Source organism: Desmodus rotundus, chromosome 5, assembly GCF_022682495.2.
Source record: "Desmodus rotundus isolate HL8 chromosome 5, HLdesRot8A.1, whole genome shotgun sequence".
In the NCBI taxonomy this organism is placed as follows: domain Eukaryota; kingdom Metazoa; phylum Chordata; class Mammalia; order Chiroptera; family Phyllostomidae; genus Desmodus; species Desmodus rotundus.
Window position 1 is genome coordinate 100,264,229 of NC_071391.1, and position 18,752 is coordinate 100,282,980.

Below are 18,752 nucleotides of genomic sequence, written 5' to 3' on the forward strand. Positions count from 1 at the left end.
GACCATCTGTGTGTCTCCTTTGGAGAAATGTCTCTTCACATCCTCTGCCCAGTTTTTAATCGGATTGTTAGGTATTTTTTGGTGTTAAGTTATACAGGGAGGAGTAAATGTAGGTTTACAGCTGCTTGTATAGAAAATAATACAAAAACAACTCTGTGTTTTGTGTACTCACAACTGCAAACCTACTTTTGCCCCACCCTGTATGGGTTCTTTATGTATTTTGGGTAGTAACCCTTCTCGGACACATCATTAGCGCTGCCTTCTCCCACTCACTAGGTTCTTTTTATTTTGTTGGTTTCCTTCACTGTGCAGAAACTTCAGTATGATATAGCCCCTTTTATTTATTTTTCTTTTGTTTCCCTTGACTCAAGAAGACATATCCAAAAAAAATATCACTAAGAGTAATGTCAAAGAGTTCACTCCCTGCATTTTCTTGGAGTTTTATTGTTTCAGGTCTTCCATTTAAGGCTTTAATCCATTTTGAGTACACTCTTGTATATGGTGTAAGAAAGTAGCTGTTTCATTTTTTTATGCATGTATCTCTAGTTTTCCCAACACTGCTTATTGAAGAGACTGTCCTTACCCCATTGTACATTCTTGCCTGCTCTGTCATGAACGTATAAGCGTGGTTTTACTTCCAGGCTCTCTGTTGTTTCCCTGATCTGTCCACTTTTATGCGAGTACCATAGTGTTTTGATTATGACAGACTTGTAGCACAGCTTGAAATCAAGTAGTGTGGTATCTCTTTGCTGTTCTTTCTCAAGACTGCTTTGGCTAATTTGTGGTCTTTGCGCCTCCATATAAAATTTTAGATTATTGGTTCATTCTGTGAAAAATGCCCCTGGTGTTGTGGTAGGGATTGTACTGAATGTGTAGATTGATTGTTTTGGGTAGTATGGTCAGTTTGATGACATTAATTCTTGCTATCCATGGACACAGTTCATCTTTCCATTTATTTGTGTTTTTCAATAGTATGTCGAATCAAAGTGATAAAAGTGGACATTCTAGTCTTGTTCCAGATCTTAAAGAAAATGCTCTTAGCTTTTCACTGTTGAGTACGGTGCTTGTCATATCTTGCCTTTTTATGTTGAGGTATGTTCTCTTGACACCCACTTCAGAGTTATCATAAATGAATGTTGGATTTTGTCAAATGCTTTGCCTGCATTTATGGATTTAATGATATGATTTTCATCCTTCATTTTGTTATGTGGTGTATCGTTAATTAATTTGGGGATATTGAACCAATCGTGCATCCTGTGAATAAATTCCAGTTGATAATGGTGTGTGGTCTTTTTAATGTATAGTTGAATTGTATGGTAATATTTTGTTGAGGATTTTTGCATGTGTTCATCAGGAATATTGACCTGTAATTTTTTTTTTGTACTGTCTTTGGTTTTGGTTATCAGGGTAATGATGGCCTTGTAAAATGAGCTTGGGAGCCTACCCTCCTCCAAAATTTATTGTGCGTTTGAAAAGTATAGGTATCAATTCTTTTTTGGATGCTTGGTGAAACTCTGAAGACATCTGGTCCAGGATTTTTGTTTGTTGATTCTCATTACTGATTCCATTTCATTAGTAATGAGCTTGTTTAGATTTTCTGTTTTTTTTTCTAATTCAGACTTGAAAGATTACATGTTTGTAGGAATTTATCAGTTTCTTCCAAGTTGTCCAATTGGTTGGCATATAATTGCTCTAAAATTTCCTTTCTTTTTCTGTGCCGTTGGTCATCACTTCTCTTTCATTTCCAATTTTATTTTTTGGTTGCCCTCTCATTTTTTCTTGATGGGTATAACTACAGGTTTATCAATTTTGCTTATCTTTTCATAGAACCACCTCCTGGTTTCACTGGTCTTTTCAATTGTGCTTTTAGACTCTATTTAATTTACTTCTACTCTAATCTTTATTATTTCCTTCCTTCTACTCACTTTAGTCCATTTACATTTAATTATTGATAGGGATGCAGCTACTGCCATTTTATTGTTTTAATTGATTTTGCACTTCTTCTCTGTTCCTTTCTTATTTGCTTGAGCTCTTCTATGTTGATGACTGTTCCTAGTGTTTTTGAAGTCCTTTGTTTCTTGTGTACCTCCTGCAGGTTTCTGGTCCGTGGTTACCGTGCGCTGCATATACACCAACCTATGTTACGGCAGTGTATTTTCAAGTTGATTGTTGCTTAGGTTTGAACACATTCTAAAACCCCTAAAACTTTTACTCACCTCCTCCACATTTATGTTTGTGTCATTATTTTTCCTTCTTTTGTTTGTGTGTATCCCTTAATTTATTATTGTAATTACACATGACCTTCCTACATTTGCCTTTTAACCTTTGCATTAACTTTATAGTTGGTTGATCCACTGCTTCAGTTAAGTGTTTACCTTCATCAGTGAGCATTTTTTTTCCCTTTCATATATTTTCTTATTCATATTTTGGATCCTTTCCTCTTTAAGAAGTTCCTTTAACATTTATTCTAATACTGGTTTAGTGATGATCAACTCCTTTAGAGCTTTTTCTTGACTGGGAAAAAAGCTCTCCTTCCATTCTAAATGACAGCTTTGCTGGGTAGAGCAGTATTAGTTGTAGGTGCCTGTCTTTCCCCCCTTTGAATATTTTGTGCCAATCCCTTCTGCTGAAAAATCAGCTAACAGTCTTCTGGGAGCTCCCTTGTAAGTAACTAACTGGTTTTCTCTTGCTGCTTTTAAGATCCTCTGTCTTTAATCTTTGGCATTTCATTTATTTTTTAAAAAAAGCTTTTATTTATTTATTTTTAGGGAGGGGGAAGAGAGGGAGAGAAACATCAGCTTGTGTAAGATACACTGATCGGGTCGCCTCTCATATGGCCGGCACCTGGGGACACCTGGCCGACAACCCAAGCATGTGCCCTGACTGAGAATCAAACCAGCGACCTTTCGGTTTGCAGGCCAGCACTCAATCCTCTGAGCCACACCAGCCAGGGTAACCTTTGGCATTTTAGTTATCATGTGTCTTGGTGTGGGACTCTTTGGGTTCATCTTGTTCAGCACTCTGCGCTCCCTGGATTATGTGCCTACTTCCATTGTCAGGTTAGGGAAGTTTTCCATCATTATTTCTTCAGATATGTTTTCAATCCCTTGCTCTTTCTTCTTCTGGTACCACTGATGCAATGCTGGTATGCTTGATGTTGTCCCAGAGGCACCTTAAACTGCTCGCGTTTTTAAATTGTTTTACTGTTCTGATCAGGTGTTGGCCACTACCTTATCTTCCACATCATTAATTTGATCCCTCTGCTGTTGATTTCCTCTAGTCTATTTTTCATTTCACTTATACTCCTCATTTATGGTCTTTTTATGTTTCTATCTTCTTTTTTGTTTCCTTTTTGTTGAAGTTCTCACTGAGTTCATCTATTCTTCCCCTAAATTTATTGAGCATCCTTACAACCATGTGTTTTGAATTCTGCATCTGGTAGACTGCTTATCTCCATTTCGTTCTTCTTCTAGAGTTTGGTCCTGTTCTTTCATTTGAGACATGTTTGTCTCCCTGTTTTGGCTGCGTTCCTGTATTTGCTTCTGTGTATTAGGTAGATCTGCTGTATCTGGGTCTTGACAGAATGGTCTTATTTAAGAGGTGTCCTATAGGGCCCAGGGGTGCAGTCTCTTTGGGAGTCTACTGTGTGGGTTGTGTGCCTTCCTGTTGCGCCTTGATTGCTGCTGGGACTGACCCGCAGGCTGTCTGGCTGTGACTACAGTGAACAAGCTGTTGTGTGTGACATTCGCAGAGTGAAAGTTACTTTAGTGGGGCTCTAGTACCAGCTGAGTCCACTGTTGAGATGTGTTATTTTGGAGCTGGTTGGGTGGTGCCCTTGTGTGGTCTAAAGCTGGCCACCAGGTGTGTTGGTTCTAGAGCCTTTAGGGAGGAGCTCTGGTGAAGGTCAAAGTCAACTACCATTTGAATCTGGCTTGGCACCATCTGGTAAGAGGTACAAAGTGATCTATGGTTGGGTGTTGCTTGTGCTAAGCTAGGAGGCATTTGGGAGAGGCTCTTCTGGAAAACAAGGCTGGCTGCCACTAGTGTCAAACTTGGGACCTGTTGGTGGGCATCACAATGTGAGCTGAGGCCATCTGCCACTTGGCTGAGTGTGTGGCCACTTAATTGAGGCTATATTCCAAGCCAAGACTGGCTGCTGCTTATGCCAACTTTGGGGGCTAACTGATGGGAGTTACAGTGCAAGTTGGGACCTGTTACTGCTTGTGCTAAGCTTGGGGTAGCTTAGCAAGAGGTACTGGTTACACTGAGGTCTGCTCATGCTTATTTGGGGTTTGTGGACCTTTGAGAAGCTTTAGGAAAGTCTGTAGCACAAACCAACACAGACCACTTGTGTGAAGAAGCCCCTGAAAGAGGTCTGGCTGGGAAGGAGAGTTGGGTGAGGCAGGGTCTCAGAGAATCACTAGAGTGGGGTGAACCCTATTAGGCTAATAAAGAGCTCAGATTTGGAGCCAGGCTGGCTGGGTGTGGGGAGAGCTCAACAAAGGAACTGTATCACCTGCCAGCACTTCTGTCCCTGAAGAGAGCTTCCCCTCTATCCCTTGTCCTGAAGCTAGCCAATTTAGTTCCTCTCCCTATGTCTCCAGCGCTTTTTGAGCTGTTGGCCCTGTGTTGGAGAGTGGGGTGAGTCTCTGTGCTGACTCTTTAAGAGCAACACGCTGGTCTCTAGCAGTCCTTTGTCTCTTTTGGATGCAATCCCTGATGACTTTCACAGCCATGTTATGGGGACTCTTTTTCCTGGCACTGGCACTCCAGGCTGGGGAGCCCCTGTGGGGCTAGGACCTCTCACTCACTCCTTAGGAAAGACCTCGCCAGTCTGTGACTCCACTCCTCCTAAATGGTCTGGATGTGGCTTCTTTTTTATTTCCTTAATTACAGGACTTTTGTTCAGCTAGACTTCAGGTGGTTCTCAATGATGGTTGTTCTATAATTTAGTTAATTTTGATGTGGTCATGGAACAAGGCAAGAACCGTGTTTACCTACTCCACCGTCTTGACTAGAAGCCCCTCTTTCCGTAATTTGTTGACTTTAATGGCTCTGACAAGTATGGATGGGTCACTTTGGCAGATGTGAAGACACAGACAGAAAGACAGTAACAGTGCTAACCCAACCTTTCCACACTATTATCAGTTGTTTGTAACCGTGGCAGTAAGGATGAGCGAGCCCTGAGTACTCACTGTGGCTGTGTGGGTCGGGGAACTGGAACTGGTTGGCCAGGAAGGGCTGGGATCTGTTGCTGGAGAGTCCCAAAGGTAGGAAGGGCCACTACTAAACTCATTCCAGCTCCTTTGGGAGGCCTGATTGCATGGTCGAGATAACCCAAGTTTGCTAAAAACTTCTGAAAATAAGAACACAAGTTTGAATCCATATTTCATTTTGCCTGGGTCAAGAAAGTGGCATGTCCAATAATTTACTATATATTACCTAGTATTTGCTCCATTTTTTTCTTCTCAAATACATTTATGTTCTTCTATGTCTAATTATCAGATCACATCCTATCTTACCAAGGACAGGGTCGGGCATTCACCTAGTGGCACATATCCCACCACTGCTCATTGGGAGTCATCACGCCTACCTCATCAGCTCCCACACACTCTGGGAGGGAGTGGGGGATGGTTCCCAGAACTCAGGCACACAGTGCACGACTTGAGTACTTTACCCAAACCTAGATAACATAAAATGCAAGCATTTCCCCCGTCTAACATTACAATCACAGCTGATGTAAAACTCCCAAGGTGGTCTCTAATTCTGTACAGCAAGAAAATGTAAGGAGCCCCGGCAGGGCCAGGAATCACATTTCAGACACGAATCCTTTCCTGAAGTTCTTAAGTGTTGTGGAGCGCAGACCAACAGAGACTCACGCAGCATCGAGCCTGTTCCACTGTACCTCTGGGTTGAGAGGAGAGTGGGAGGGGACCCTTCCCAGTAGCTCTTGCTGGGCCCCATAAGCATCTGTCCAAGTGGCGAGAACAGACCCACTTCCTTAAGGTAAACCCACATATTTTATGTCTGTTGGCGCCTGACTGCAAGTACAAAGAAATGCATCTTTTAAAAATATCTACTACAAGACAAATCATGCTTTCTTCTCTACCTCAGTGTGTTTCTCCACATGTAAAACTAGACTTCGTCCTCCTTCCTTCTTTGCCCACAGGCTTATGTGTGTTACAGGTCTAGTGTGAAACACTCACCACCGGTTAGGTTAAAAGAGTTCCCGAAGGCGGAGAACGAATTGAGGGGTGTCAAGTCAGGGCTGCTGGGGTTGCTGACGGGACTCCACAAACCTGAGCTGAATGTTACAAGAGGAAAATGCAACACAAAATGGATGATGGTTAGAGTAAATGGGTCCCTTAAGTATGGCTTCACGCAGGGGAGGCGCTGCTTCAGCTGGGGGCACTCAAGTATTAAACACAAACGCAAAGGGGAGAGCGGAAAACAGTGTCTATACCCCAGAGGGTTGGAAGAACAGAGAATCCCAGAGCTCCTGCTCCTTATCACAAGCTCAGAGCCTGGAGATATTGCTTCCTTATGTTTACTTTTTGTTAATAAAAGATTTATTTAAAAACATTTAAACATAGACTCATTTCCTTTTAGTGCTAAACAGGTAAAATTGGGGCTCTGCTTACTGACAGTCTTTATCGTTACTGTTACTTATCTGAGAAGACAAACCAAGGCACTCACCGCATGCCGCCAGGCCCATACAGTGCTCTGGGTCAAGGAAGTGGCATGTCCAATAATTTACTATGAATTATCTAGTATTTGCTCCAATTTGTTTCCTCTCAAATCCTTTTTTTTGGTTCTTCTACATCTAATTATCTGGCCACCACCTTTCTTACAGAAGGCTATGATAATGGAAAAGGACAATACAAACCTCCCTCTCTGCTAGGGTGACACATCATGTGCACCTCCTTCCCTCTGTTAGGGGAGCTGTGGGGGGAGCACAGTAAACTAAGCTTTCCGCTTCCACCCAAAAGACAAGAGCCCCTGGAAGCCTGGACCATTTCTGACAAATGCCTACTTGCAATCCAGGGAAAAATGCCTGAAACACATGTATGGATGGAAGATGCTAACCTGAGTTGAGAAACCCGTCCATCTTTCTACTGAGTAAGAATGGTCTACTGTACCTGTCTGAGCCATCGCTGTCAACAGGAGTGTGTGAAATGCCAAGACTGCTGGAAAAATCTGTTTTGTTTGAAGAAACTTTAGTAAAGCCATTCCCACCTGTAACAATGGACTCTGAATCAATCAAAGACAAATCAAGCCAAAGGTAATCCCACCATGCCTGAAGCCCCGCTGTGACAGGCCTTCTGATGCCAGGCCACTCACCCGGGCTCTTGTCATAGCCAGCTGTGACCGCAGCAAAAGTGGGGTTGCCATTCTTGCCAGGAAGTGAGGCTGCTTTTGTCAATTTGTGTTGGCTTCCATTTGGCTGCTTGGTTTTTGGGTCGCTGAAGAAAGACGCAAAAAGAAAACAACTAATCCCTCATCAGTACTACCCGCTGGAGGCCCGTAGGGGCACTTGTCTCAGGGCTGTGGCTCCACAGGACTGTGCCCATGCAGTCAGCACCTTCACCATGCCAGGCCAGGGCTCCTGCAGGGCACAGTCTGGCCTCACGTTAGTGGTTTGGGACCTACAACTTCATAGTCAAATGGAAAATAAGGGATTTATGGGGAAAAGTAAGAAAATACAGGATCAGTATAAGAGACCAATGTCACAATTTAGGGACTGGAAAGACTGTTTAAGAGAGGATTTTAGGAAAGGAGGCACTAGGAAGTGAACAAGGAGTAGAGTGTGAGGTCTTGATAGGTGGCAACACATGACAAACTTGTTCTTAGGAGTGTCCTCCCCTGTCAGGACTGGCCAAGGAGCTCACGGTGGCAAAGGCCCAGGCTGGGTAGCCTCTCCCGGACTAAGTGGATGCTGCCTTTTTCAGCAAAAGGTAGAAACTTGGCAGGTGCACTGTAGTTTCCTTGTGTGGAAAGCAGGAGTGGTGACAGTACCTGGTCTGTGCTTGCTGGGAGGGTGAACGCAGGGACAGCTGGGCCGTGCTGACAACAGTGCTGGTGTGTGCTAAGACCTTGGTCAGGGCTGGATAGGTGGTTACAATGACCACTTGAGGGGGTCCCATCTGCCTGTAAGGAGGCTGCCTTGCTGTGCGCATGTCTCCTACTGAAGCAGATTTGTTCTAGATCCTGCCCTTTTAACTGTTAAGCTGAAGTGCCATAAGGTTAAGATAAATGTCCCACAATGCAATTTCCTCAACTCAAAGGACATTTGTAGATCTTCACTGAATGCTCAACATACTTATTTACTCTTGAATTAGAAGATACTTCTAATAAGTTATATTATGTATTTCCAGCCCATGGGTGATAAAAGCCAAGGGACAGAAAAGGTGCTGCTGGAATTGGGCACCAACATGATGGCACCAAGGGAGAACCTGACCCAGGGAAAGGACGGTGCTATCAACAGATGTAGGAGGCGAGACAGGATAGCAGTCTGTGGCCACTGAGTGTTCCTATTTAATGGGAGTGAGCCTCAGGTCTCTGGAGCACTTGCCTGTTCAAGGAACAGGAAGCAACCAGGGAGCCTACCTGCTGGAGCCACTGTTGACAATGCTGCTGTAGCTGCCGCGGGGCGTGAGCAGGCAGGGTGCAGTGGGGGGAGACGGAGAGGCAGGCGTCGGTGAGGTCTGGCGTTGTTTCAAGAAAATGTCTGCGTTGAGGGTTTGCAGAGAAAGTTTATAAAGACTGTCAGTAGCTGGAAAATAAAAATAAAAGGTCTCATTAATGTGATATTTTCACTTTTCAAAATTAGATACTTTTGATGTTTCATCTGATACTATGCAAAACTCAAGTGCTTCTACAAAAAACAAAATTAAAGTTTTTACATGTGTTGTGTTCAAAGGTTTAAAGAAAGCAAGGAAAGCAGCTTCTCTCTGCATTATGAGGCTTCCCCAGAAGCACCAGTGAGGCCCATCTCTGCCGAGCTGTGGAGGATCCCACGAACAGGTCTGCTTTTCTTCCCTTCTCCCACGTCCTTCAGGAATGGGTGGGTGGAATCACTGTGTGGGATCTGAGTCTCTGTGTGTCCATACAGGCTCACACGACTGTGGCAGGTGCAGGGCCTGTGGCAAAACACCCCACAGTTCACTGCACAATACCCCGTGTTCCCTCACACTTGGTGAGGAGCTGTTCCTGGCTCCTGGTTTACAAGGATACAAACTCCTAGCATCTTCCTGCTTCCCTTTAGGGTAATGTCTACGTAGCTGTTTTAAAAATTTAAAACAAAAAATTGTCATGAAATAATACTTCTGTACTCACTAAATGGAAACATGTAATACCTTTATCAGAAAAGGTATCACCACTTCTGATCAAGATGGTAGAGCAGGTAAACACCATGCTCGCTCACCTCCTTCCATGACCACCACATTAAGTTACTACTAAAGTAGAACTAGAAAAAGAAGAACAAACAAAGCCCAAAGTGAGTAGAAAGAAGGAAATAATAAGGACCAGAGCAGAAATTTTAAAAAAGTTAAAAAAAATAGAAAAAAACCCCAGCAAAACATAAGAGGAGTTATTTTTTTTGAAAAGGTAAACAAAATTAACAAACCTTTAGTCAGACTCATCAAGAAAAAAATGAAAGGACCCAAATATATAAAATCTGAAGTGAAAGGAAACTGATGCTACACAAACAGAAAGAATTATAAGAAAATACAATAAACAATTACATGCCAACAAATGGGACATCCTAGAAGCGATGGATAAATTCCTAGAAACACCCATTCTTCCACAGTGAATCAGGAAGGAACAGAAAACCTGAACATTGATTACGACCAATGAAACTGAAGCAGTAATTAAAAAAAAAAACAAAACTCCCAACAAACAAAAGTCCAGAATCAGATGGCTTCACAGGTAAATTTTACCAAACATTCAAAGAAGAATTAGTACCTTCTCAAACTATTAGAATAATAGAAGGGGAGGGACAATTCCTAAACTCACTTTATGTGGCTGGTATTACTCTCATTCCAAAACCAAAGACAGTACAAAAAAGAAAATTATAGGCCAATATCCCCAATGAAATAAAAATCTTCAACAAAATATTAACATACCAAATTCAGCAATATATTAAAAAGATGACCAAGTAGGAGTTATTCTCAGGATGCAAGATTGGTTCATTAATTATTATTAATGTGATATATACCACATAACAAGATGAAGGATAAAGAACATATCATCATATAAACAGATGCAGACAAAGCATCAGACAAAAACCAACATCAATTTACAATAAAAACTCTCAGCAAAGTGAGGATAGAGAAAATATTCCTCAACATAATAAAGGCCATATATGACAAACCCACAGCCAACATCATCCTCAACAGTGAGAAGCTGAAAGCTTTTTCTTTAAGATCAGGAAAAAGACAAGGAGGCCCACGTTTACCAATTATACTCAACATAGTATTGGAAGTCCTAGCCAGAGCAAGTAGGCAAGAGAAAGAAGTAAAAGGCATCCAAACTGTAAAGGAAGAAGTAAAACTGTCATTATTTGAAGACGACATGATACTATAGGGTCTGGCACAAATAACACCCCCTTTTATTACACAATCTTTATTACAAAATCATAAGCATGCAATTCTGTAACATAACAACATCACACTCAAGCGCACCATATGACAGTTTATGGGAAATGTTCAAATTAAAACTATAAATTATTATACCCATTTTATTACCCTACCAACCACACTCAAGCAGGCGTTACTTCTGCCAGACCCTGTACATACAGAAAACCCAAACTATTATAACTAATAAATGAACTCACTAAAGTCGCAGGATACTAAACTAATACTCAGAACTCAGTTGCATTTTTCTATGCCAATAATGAACTACCACAGAGAGAAATTAGAAAACAATTCTATTTACAAATGCATTAAAAGGAATACCAAGAAATAAATTTAAACAAGGAGGTAAAATACCTGTACTCTGAAAACTATGAGACACTGAAGAAAGAAATAAAAGAAGATACAAATAAACAGAAGGCTATACTGTGCTCATGGATAAAGAGAATTAACATCATTACAATGTCTGTACTACCCAAAGCAATCTAGAGATTCAATGCAATTCCTATCAAAACACCAATGGCATTTTTCACAGGATGAGAACAATTAATCCAAAAGTTTATAGACCCTGAATAGTCAAAGCAATCTTGAGAAAGAACAGGATGGAGGAATCACACTACCTAATATCAAAGTATACTACAAGGCCACAGTAGTCAAAACAGCATGGTACTGGCATAAAAACAGACACATCGATCAATGGAAAAGGATAGAGCCCGGAAATAAATTCACGTTTATATGGTCAATTAATCTAAGACAAAGAGGTCAAGACTATACCATAGGGTAAAGACATTCTCTTCAATAAGTGGTGTTTTCCCAACTGGAGACATATGAGGGGGGACCAAAAAACCCCCTGGGATTTACTTATTGTATAAAAAATTGTGTATTTATTCTTACATGTTTAAACTTCAGTCACCTTCAAAGTACTGTCCATTTGATGCAATACACGTATCGGGATGTTTTTTTACACTGCTCAACAGTTTTCAAACTCCTTGATTTTTATGCCTCTTAGTGCTTATGCCATTTTTTGTTTCACTTCTTCCACGTCGGCAAAATGTGTCCCTTTGAGGACTTTTTTCATCCGGGGAAACAAAAATCACTTGGGGCGAGATCAGGTAAACAGGGGTCATGCTGTTTTTGGTCAAAAACTGCTGAACACTCAGCACAGTGTGGGCAGGTGCGCTCCTAAATCACCCATCGTGAAATAAGCAAACGTGCTGAAAGAGTCTTCAAAAAACATTTGCTGAAGCCAAATACAGCTTCTCACAACAATGCCAGCGGGTACACTGATACAGGTGGGTTCCTAGAGGAAGGTTCCTAACCTAGAGGGGGGAGCCTATACTACAAGGGGCCCACCCTCCAGAAGATAATTCCATTTCCTGGGTCCCTCTTGCACATGGAAAAAAATGAAACTAAACCAGTTTATTACACCATATACAAGAATAAACTGAAAATGGATTAAAGTCTTAAAGAACCAAAAAAAAAAAAACCCCCCTGAAGAAAATGTAGGCAGTAAACTGTGACATCATTCTTAGCAAGTTTTGGGGGGATAAGTTTCCTTGGGCAAGGGAAACAAAAGAAAAACAAATGGGACTACATCAAACTAAAACTTTTCTGCACAGCGAAGGAAACCATCAACAAAATGAAAAGAAACTTACCGAATGGAAGAAGGTATTGGCCAACGATAATTCTGATAAGGGGTTAATATCCAAAATATATAAAGAAATCACACAACACCAGAAAACAATCAGATTAAAAATGGGTCAGAGGACATGAACAGACATTTCTCAAAAGAGCACATACAGACAGACAATAAACGTATGAAAAGATGCTCGACATTACAAATCATCAGGTAAATGCAAATTAAAAGAACGGTAAGATATCACCTCACACTTGTCAGAATGGCTATAATCAATATGCCAAAAAACAACCAATGCTGGTGAAGATGTGGAGAAAACGGAACCCTCGTGCACTGCTGACCGCCGGGGGGACTGCGAACTAGTACTGCCACGATGAGACCCTATAGGGGTTCCTCAGAAAATTAAAAACAAACTACCATATGACCCAGCAATTCTACTCCTAAGTATTTATCCAAGGAACCCTCAAACACCGATCAAAAAGACATATGCACCCCTACGCGCACTGCAGCAGTATTTACAACAGCCAAGATACGGAAGCAGCTAGTGTCCACAGACAGACAAACGGATAACGATGCGGGTACGTATATACAATGGAGTATTAACCATAAAAAAGCATGAAATCTGGCCATTTGTGACAACATGGAGGGACTGAGAGAGCATTATGCTAAATGAAATAATTAGAGAAAGACAATTACTGTACTGTTTCACTTATATGTGGAATCTAAAAAACAAAATGAATGTACAAACAAAACAAACTGGTAATACAGAGAATGAACTGATGATTGCCAGATGGGAGGGGGTTTGGGGAATGGGTGAAAAAGGTGAAGGGATTGAGATGTAATCAGAGGGTGGGGGAGGGGGATAACGGGGAAACGAATGGGAAGGGTCGTCAAGGAACATGTATAAAGGACCCACAGACAAAGCCCAAGTGGGTAGGATTGAGGGTGGGAGGTGGGGGGTTGGTTTCTGGGAAGGGTGGTGGGGAAAAATGGAGGAGACAACTGTACTCGAACAACAACAAAAAAGATGTACAAATTGGCAGTTATTATATAAAAACAGTTACAAGGATGTAAAGTACAACAAAGAGAACAGTCAATAATACCGTAATAACTATTATGGTATCAAAAGAGCACTAGACTTATTGGGGTGATCACGTAAGCTTTACAGTGTCTAATCACTATGTTGTTCACCTGAAAGTAATATAACACTGTATGTTAACTGTAACTGAGAAATAGATAAAAATATTGCAAAAAGATTTTTCTAAGCCCCAACCAGTGTGGCTCAGTGGGTTGGGCATTGTTCTACAAAGCGCAAGATTACCGGTTCGACTCCCAGTCAGGGCACAGGCCTAGCTTGCAGGTTTGATTATCAGTTGGGGCACATGCAAGAGGCAACCGATTGATGTTTCTCTCCCTTCTTCCTCCTTTCCCCCCTCTCTTAAAATTTTTTAAATTAACAAAAAAGAAAGAAAAAGATACCATGTGTACCTTGGTGCTGGTCAGGTGACTGTGATACAAAGAAGTGTAAGGAAAGTGCTCTGGCCTCTGTGAGTTCCGTCTCCATGGGCCCCCAGTCTTTGAAGCTGCCCACCGACCCAGTTATACTGGCACAACTGCGCAGCCCCACTGCCCTCATTCCTTACCTTTGCCCAAAACTGCTCTACCCAGTCTGACACATTTCCCTGTGACCTTCCTGGTTGGCCTTTTATGTCTCATGCAAGTCCTGTGTATAGTGAGGACAGTCAGTTGTACTCCGATTTCTTGTGAGGAGTCTATTCCTCCTCACTTCCAGACTGAAGCCCGGACTCACGGTGGTTCTACTTCCTTGTAATTCTCTCTTACATTTGATGAGTCTCCCCAGACCCCTGGGGCCCAGGGCCTAGATAAGGCTGTAGCTTCCTTGGTTGTGTCAAGGCCCCCATCATGGCCCCCACCAAGGAAAACATCCTTTTCTTTGAAGCCCAAGCTGTCCATTTGCCAGCCTGTGCTACCTTGTGCCTGCCCCAGTTCTCCCTGACATTCCTCAATACTGTTGGCACCTTACTCAATGTCCTTATGCCTGTCCCACCCACTCGCACCTGTGACCATGCGGACAATTCCTTCCCTCATGTGCTGTGTTGTCTGTCGCCCTGATGCCCATGCTCAGGGCCCATCCCAAATGCCATCTCCTCTATGAACCCCGCTCAAATCTCTCCATCCTCCTGTCCTCCCTGAAAGCCCCCACAGCACAGTGTGCCTCAATAATGTCTCATGTTCACTGCAGGGTCACTATTTGTACACTTGTCCTGACCCCCCCCCCCCTTATGTAATACATTTTCTGACCTCCTCCACCACCACCAGAAGTGACCTGTCCCCCTGTGAACTCTGCACACCTGTGCCCTTCACCCGAATTCTAAGTTCTTAGCCTCCATCCAACTTACCGAGGCTTCATTTACATTTCCCTTCACCTTCAACAATGTTGTTGCTCAACCCTGATTTTACCTTCAGCGCAAACAAGCCAAATGTGAGTTTACTCTAACACTGCAGTGTAGACAAGTCAGTCCTAAGACTGGCCCTCTCTTCATCTGAAATCCTGCCATCAGGCCCCTCCCTGTGTTTGTCTTTCTTGTCTTCTATTTCAGGCACAGACCTCTGCCTTGTTTTAGTGGCTGTGCTGCTGTCATGATTGACAGTAAGCCAAATCTGAGAACAAGGTAAAAAAGTTAGTGAAGAAAACAATTAAACTTTCACATAGGTTGTTTATGCAAAAGATGTGGGTAAAGCTGAGAGTAAACTGAATTTTTAGAAAGTGATTACACTCTAAGTGTATGAGAACAAGAAAGGTAAAGCAATGTGGAGTTAATACTCTCATAAAGAAGCAGTTTTTTTGAATGATTCCCCAATCCAAACAGGTATTCCCATTTTGGACAATGGGCAGTGGTGTGTTGGTGTACCAGCTTCTGGGAAACAAAAGACTAATGTGGATCATTTGCTATTTCTCTGGTGTACATACTCATTACAGTAGGTAGGTAGTTATTAACAATGGAAGGGAGCAAATGGAATCAGACATTAAGCCTGGTTAACTAGGAAGCTGCAGCTTCACAGACTCCCCTGGGGACAGCTGCATCCTCCGCCAAAGGGACTCAGTCCCCAAGCAGGCAGAAGGACAGGTTTTCCAATCTCCTGGGGGAATAATCAGCCTGTTACTGGGGGAAGGGAGAACCAGTAGGAGATTCCCCTGCAGAGGCATGTGCAGCTGAAGTCAGATGACAAAGCAACACTATGAAACAAATGCAGCAGGAGCCAAAATGGCAACCACAAAGCGGGGGAGTCTAGCCTGGGAAAACATGGGGAAAGGCCGGGATAGGGGGAGGGCCCAGCACAGCACAGCACGAGGAAAACCCAGGAAACAGGTTTGACAGTTTGCAAGACAGCCTGGTTGTTCCTAAAATCAAGAAAATATAGGAAGGATATCAAGGACCTTGAGGCAGTTGCCACTACAGCCTGCCTGCCCTCTACATCTCTGAGGGAGTATTATTTATTTTCACCCCAATAAATCTTTCCACTACTCTTAAACTTCTCCCATATGTGTGCCCCCTGAAATTCTTTTCTTGCAACACTACAAGAACCCATATCCTCCAGCAATGCTCTCACCACGACCAACTAAGCTACTACAGTTTAACAACTGGCAGGCTATTTAACAACAGGCTTTTGTTGACTGTATAAGCTGGCTCCAGCAAACCAGACATTGGGTTGCCTTCCTTTTTTATTAATTTTTATTTTTTAAAAGATTTTATTTATTTTCAGAGAGAAGGGAAGTGTGGGAGAAAGAGAGGGAGAGAAACATTGATTTGTTGCCTCTCACATGCCCCCAGCTGGGGACCTGGCCTGCAACCCAGACATGTGTCCTGACCGAGAATCAAACCGGCGACTGGATTGCCTTTGAAAACAATGCATCCCTGCTGAGTCGTCATACCTGGAGTGATTCCCAAGTTGCCATACTTACAGCTGCCAGGTTTGTGAACTGGCACAGAATCCCACTCTGGCGGTGGAGAGTCTTTTTCTCCCTCTGAGCTACTGGTGTTGCCTAGTTCTTGACTATTTGGGAGGAACTTCGCTAGGGCAGATGGCCTGTTATCCACTGCCTTATTTGTACCTGCACAGAAAGGAGAAAAGAAAATTGTTAGTGGACAACGACTCCTTTCTTTTAGGTCTACTTCCATGACTCCTCTAAAGCAGATGAGAACACAATCTTAGCTTTTTATATGACTAACAACTAGAACTGATCACTGGTGATTCAGAACTAACAACTGTTGATATAACCAATCATGGAGGTATCTGTATGACCAACAGCAAAATACCTTTTGTTTTCTGGCAATTCCGTGATTTGGAGCTGCCTGTCAATGCAGTTGGGAGAGTGATCTTGGCTGGGAGACTCTTCCGCTGTTTACTTTCTAATGAGGGAGGGTATGGCAGCTCTAAGCAACTGAAAGACAAGCATGGAAGCAAAATTCAGATCTGTCCCTTATTTACTGAAATTTTTTATTGTTGTTCAATTACAGTTGTCTACCTTTTCTCCCCACCCCTCCACCCCACTCCAGCCAAACCCACCTCCCTCCCCCATCTCCACCCTCCCCCTTGGTTTTGTCCATGTGTTCATGTGTTCCTGTAATCCCCTCTCCCCACTATCCCTTCCCCGCCTCCCCTCTGGCTATTGTTAGGTTGCTCTTAACTTCAATGTCTCTGGTTACATTTTGTTTGCTTTTTTCATGATCTCACCTTTAACTGGGGCAGATTTGTCCTTTTTTGTGGGGCAGAGAAGTCTCTGACTGCTCTGCACTTTCAGTGCATGTTTTAGGAATCTGGCTTCCGGAGGCATTATCTGCCCCCGACCCTGCTCCTGCCTAGGAGATAGCTCAGCTGGCAGACACCTCCTTTGCACTCTGAGTGCTGACAATGAATGGTTAGAGCACCTGCCTCAGGTAATGGGCTTAACGCCATTAGCGGGAACTTGCCATTTGGAAACTGTTGATATCTCCCAGTAAATATACACTACTGCTGGGGTTCCTGAATGCAGAGATTAAGGTCAAGGTTCTGGTGTTCAGAACTCCTAAGACGTGTTTTGTCATAGACACTATGGAATGAACCAGGCTATATGGATTCTCCCCCCTAGAAGGCAGCTACTCCACACCAGATTTCAAATGCCAGGATGGTTTAAACGTCCCAGATCCAATGGCACACACAGTACACTCCTTCCTCCAAAGGTAAGCAGATTACAGAATATGATTTCAAAAATAAGTAAGTACATTTTAATGAAGGCTATTTACAAACATTTTATAAGGTACTAGGTCAAAGATCATTTTATTTTCACTCTTTTGTTTCTATTTCACACATTTTCTATCATAAATAGGTATTATATTTGGAATTAGTAAAATGGGTAAAAAAAATCCAAAGGGTCTCAGTTACCCCCAAAAACGTTTTAGGCAGGATAGCAAACTGACTTAAGAAAATAGTTTTATAAATCTTCTTTTGCTTCTGACTGACAAGGTTACTCAAAAATTCCATCTTTTAAAAAAACAAAAGCTCCCAAGACACAGACACCCCCCAGTCCTCTTGTGGTGGGTGAGTGTGAGTTATTTTTAAGTCAGTGGTTTATAAGTGTCGTGGGTGAAGGCTGTCTATTTACACAAAGGTTAACTCTGTGCCACTGTAAAATTAATTGGTTTTTAAGAAAAAAGGTGCCAGACAACTACTTTATTTTTGCTGATTCATACTTTCCCAAATTAAGCCAAAAGATCTCTATTAAGACAACGTTTTTTAAGGCTTCTGAATAAATGGGTAAGGGCCAACTTAATTTAAGTGATAATTTGTGAAAGGAAAAAACCAGAAAGGTGTTTCAGATGCCAGACTTTATTTTGACTCAATACACGGAATAGGCCCCATGCAGGGAGGCAGGAAGCCAAGGGCAAGGTCAGGGTTTCCCTGTGCTGATGTGCCTGGAGGCTGCTGTGTGGAATGTGGTGTCAACCTCCTGAGCTGTGTGTGCTGTTTGACCAGATTATGAGAGAGTAAACATTGTGCTAACTTTAGATTATTACATTTGCTTCACAAATGTAAAATGTTGATAAACAATTAGAAAACCAAAGGATCACCAGACAGCTAGTATCCTCAATCAGGGTTTCCTGGGCCTTTCTTGGTTCTCCAGAAGTCCTGACTCTTCCTCCCTGGCATCTCTGACCTACAAAAGTCTTGTGGAGGTCTGCAGGCCCAGTTCTGCAGGGTTGAAGCTGGGAAATGAACGGACCGGAGCTCTGCCATTGCAGCCCAATGATCCATACTCCTCAGAAGTGGTTTTTGTGAATTAACTCCTGGGAGTCTGGTAGAGTCTGTACTGGGAGAGACTGAGGCATCCCTCTCTGGCTTTCTCTCTTTTTAAAAACTCTGGGGTAAGGAGGGTTGGGGGTGGAGGGATCAAGCAAAAAAAGAAAAAGAACTCATGGACACTA

General features: G+C 42.6%; 1 protein-coding gene and 1 long non-coding RNA gene across 2 annotated transcripts in view; one reads left to right on the forward strand and one right to left on the reverse strand.

The window, feature by feature from the left end:
* Positions 1 to 18,752, forward strand: part of LOC123480886 (uncharacterized) — a 44,733-nt gene that overhangs the window by 18,222 nt on the left and 7,759 nt on the right. Inside the window, exon 3 of the long non-coding RNA XR_008426962.1 lies at positions 8,921 to 9,024. This is a non-coding gene — a long non-coding RNA (uncharacterized lncRNA). The remainder of the gene's footprint in view (positions 1 to 8,920; positions 9,025 to 18,752) is intronic.
* Positions 1 to 18,752, reverse strand: part of TMEM131 (transmembrane protein 131) — a 220,076-nt gene that overhangs the window by 2,338 nt on the left and 198,986 nt on the right. The window contains exons 34-40 of the mRNA XM_053925284.2: positions 16,608 to 16,732; positions 16,253 to 16,402; positions 8,608 to 8,773; positions 7,342 to 7,463; positions 7,140 to 7,236; positions 6,207 to 6,304; positions 5,196 to 5,356 (exon numbers count right to left, since the gene is read on the reverse strand). Coding sequence (XP_053781259.1) covers positions 5,196 to 5,356; positions 6,207 to 6,304; positions 7,140 to 7,236; positions 7,342 to 7,463; positions 8,608 to 8,773; positions 16,253 to 16,402; positions 16,608 to 16,732 — 919 coding nt within the window. The remainder of the gene's footprint in view (positions 1 to 5,195; positions 5,357 to 6,206; positions 6,305 to 7,139; positions 7,237 to 7,341; positions 7,464 to 8,607; positions 8,774 to 16,252; positions 16,403 to 16,607; positions 16,733 to 18,752) is intronic.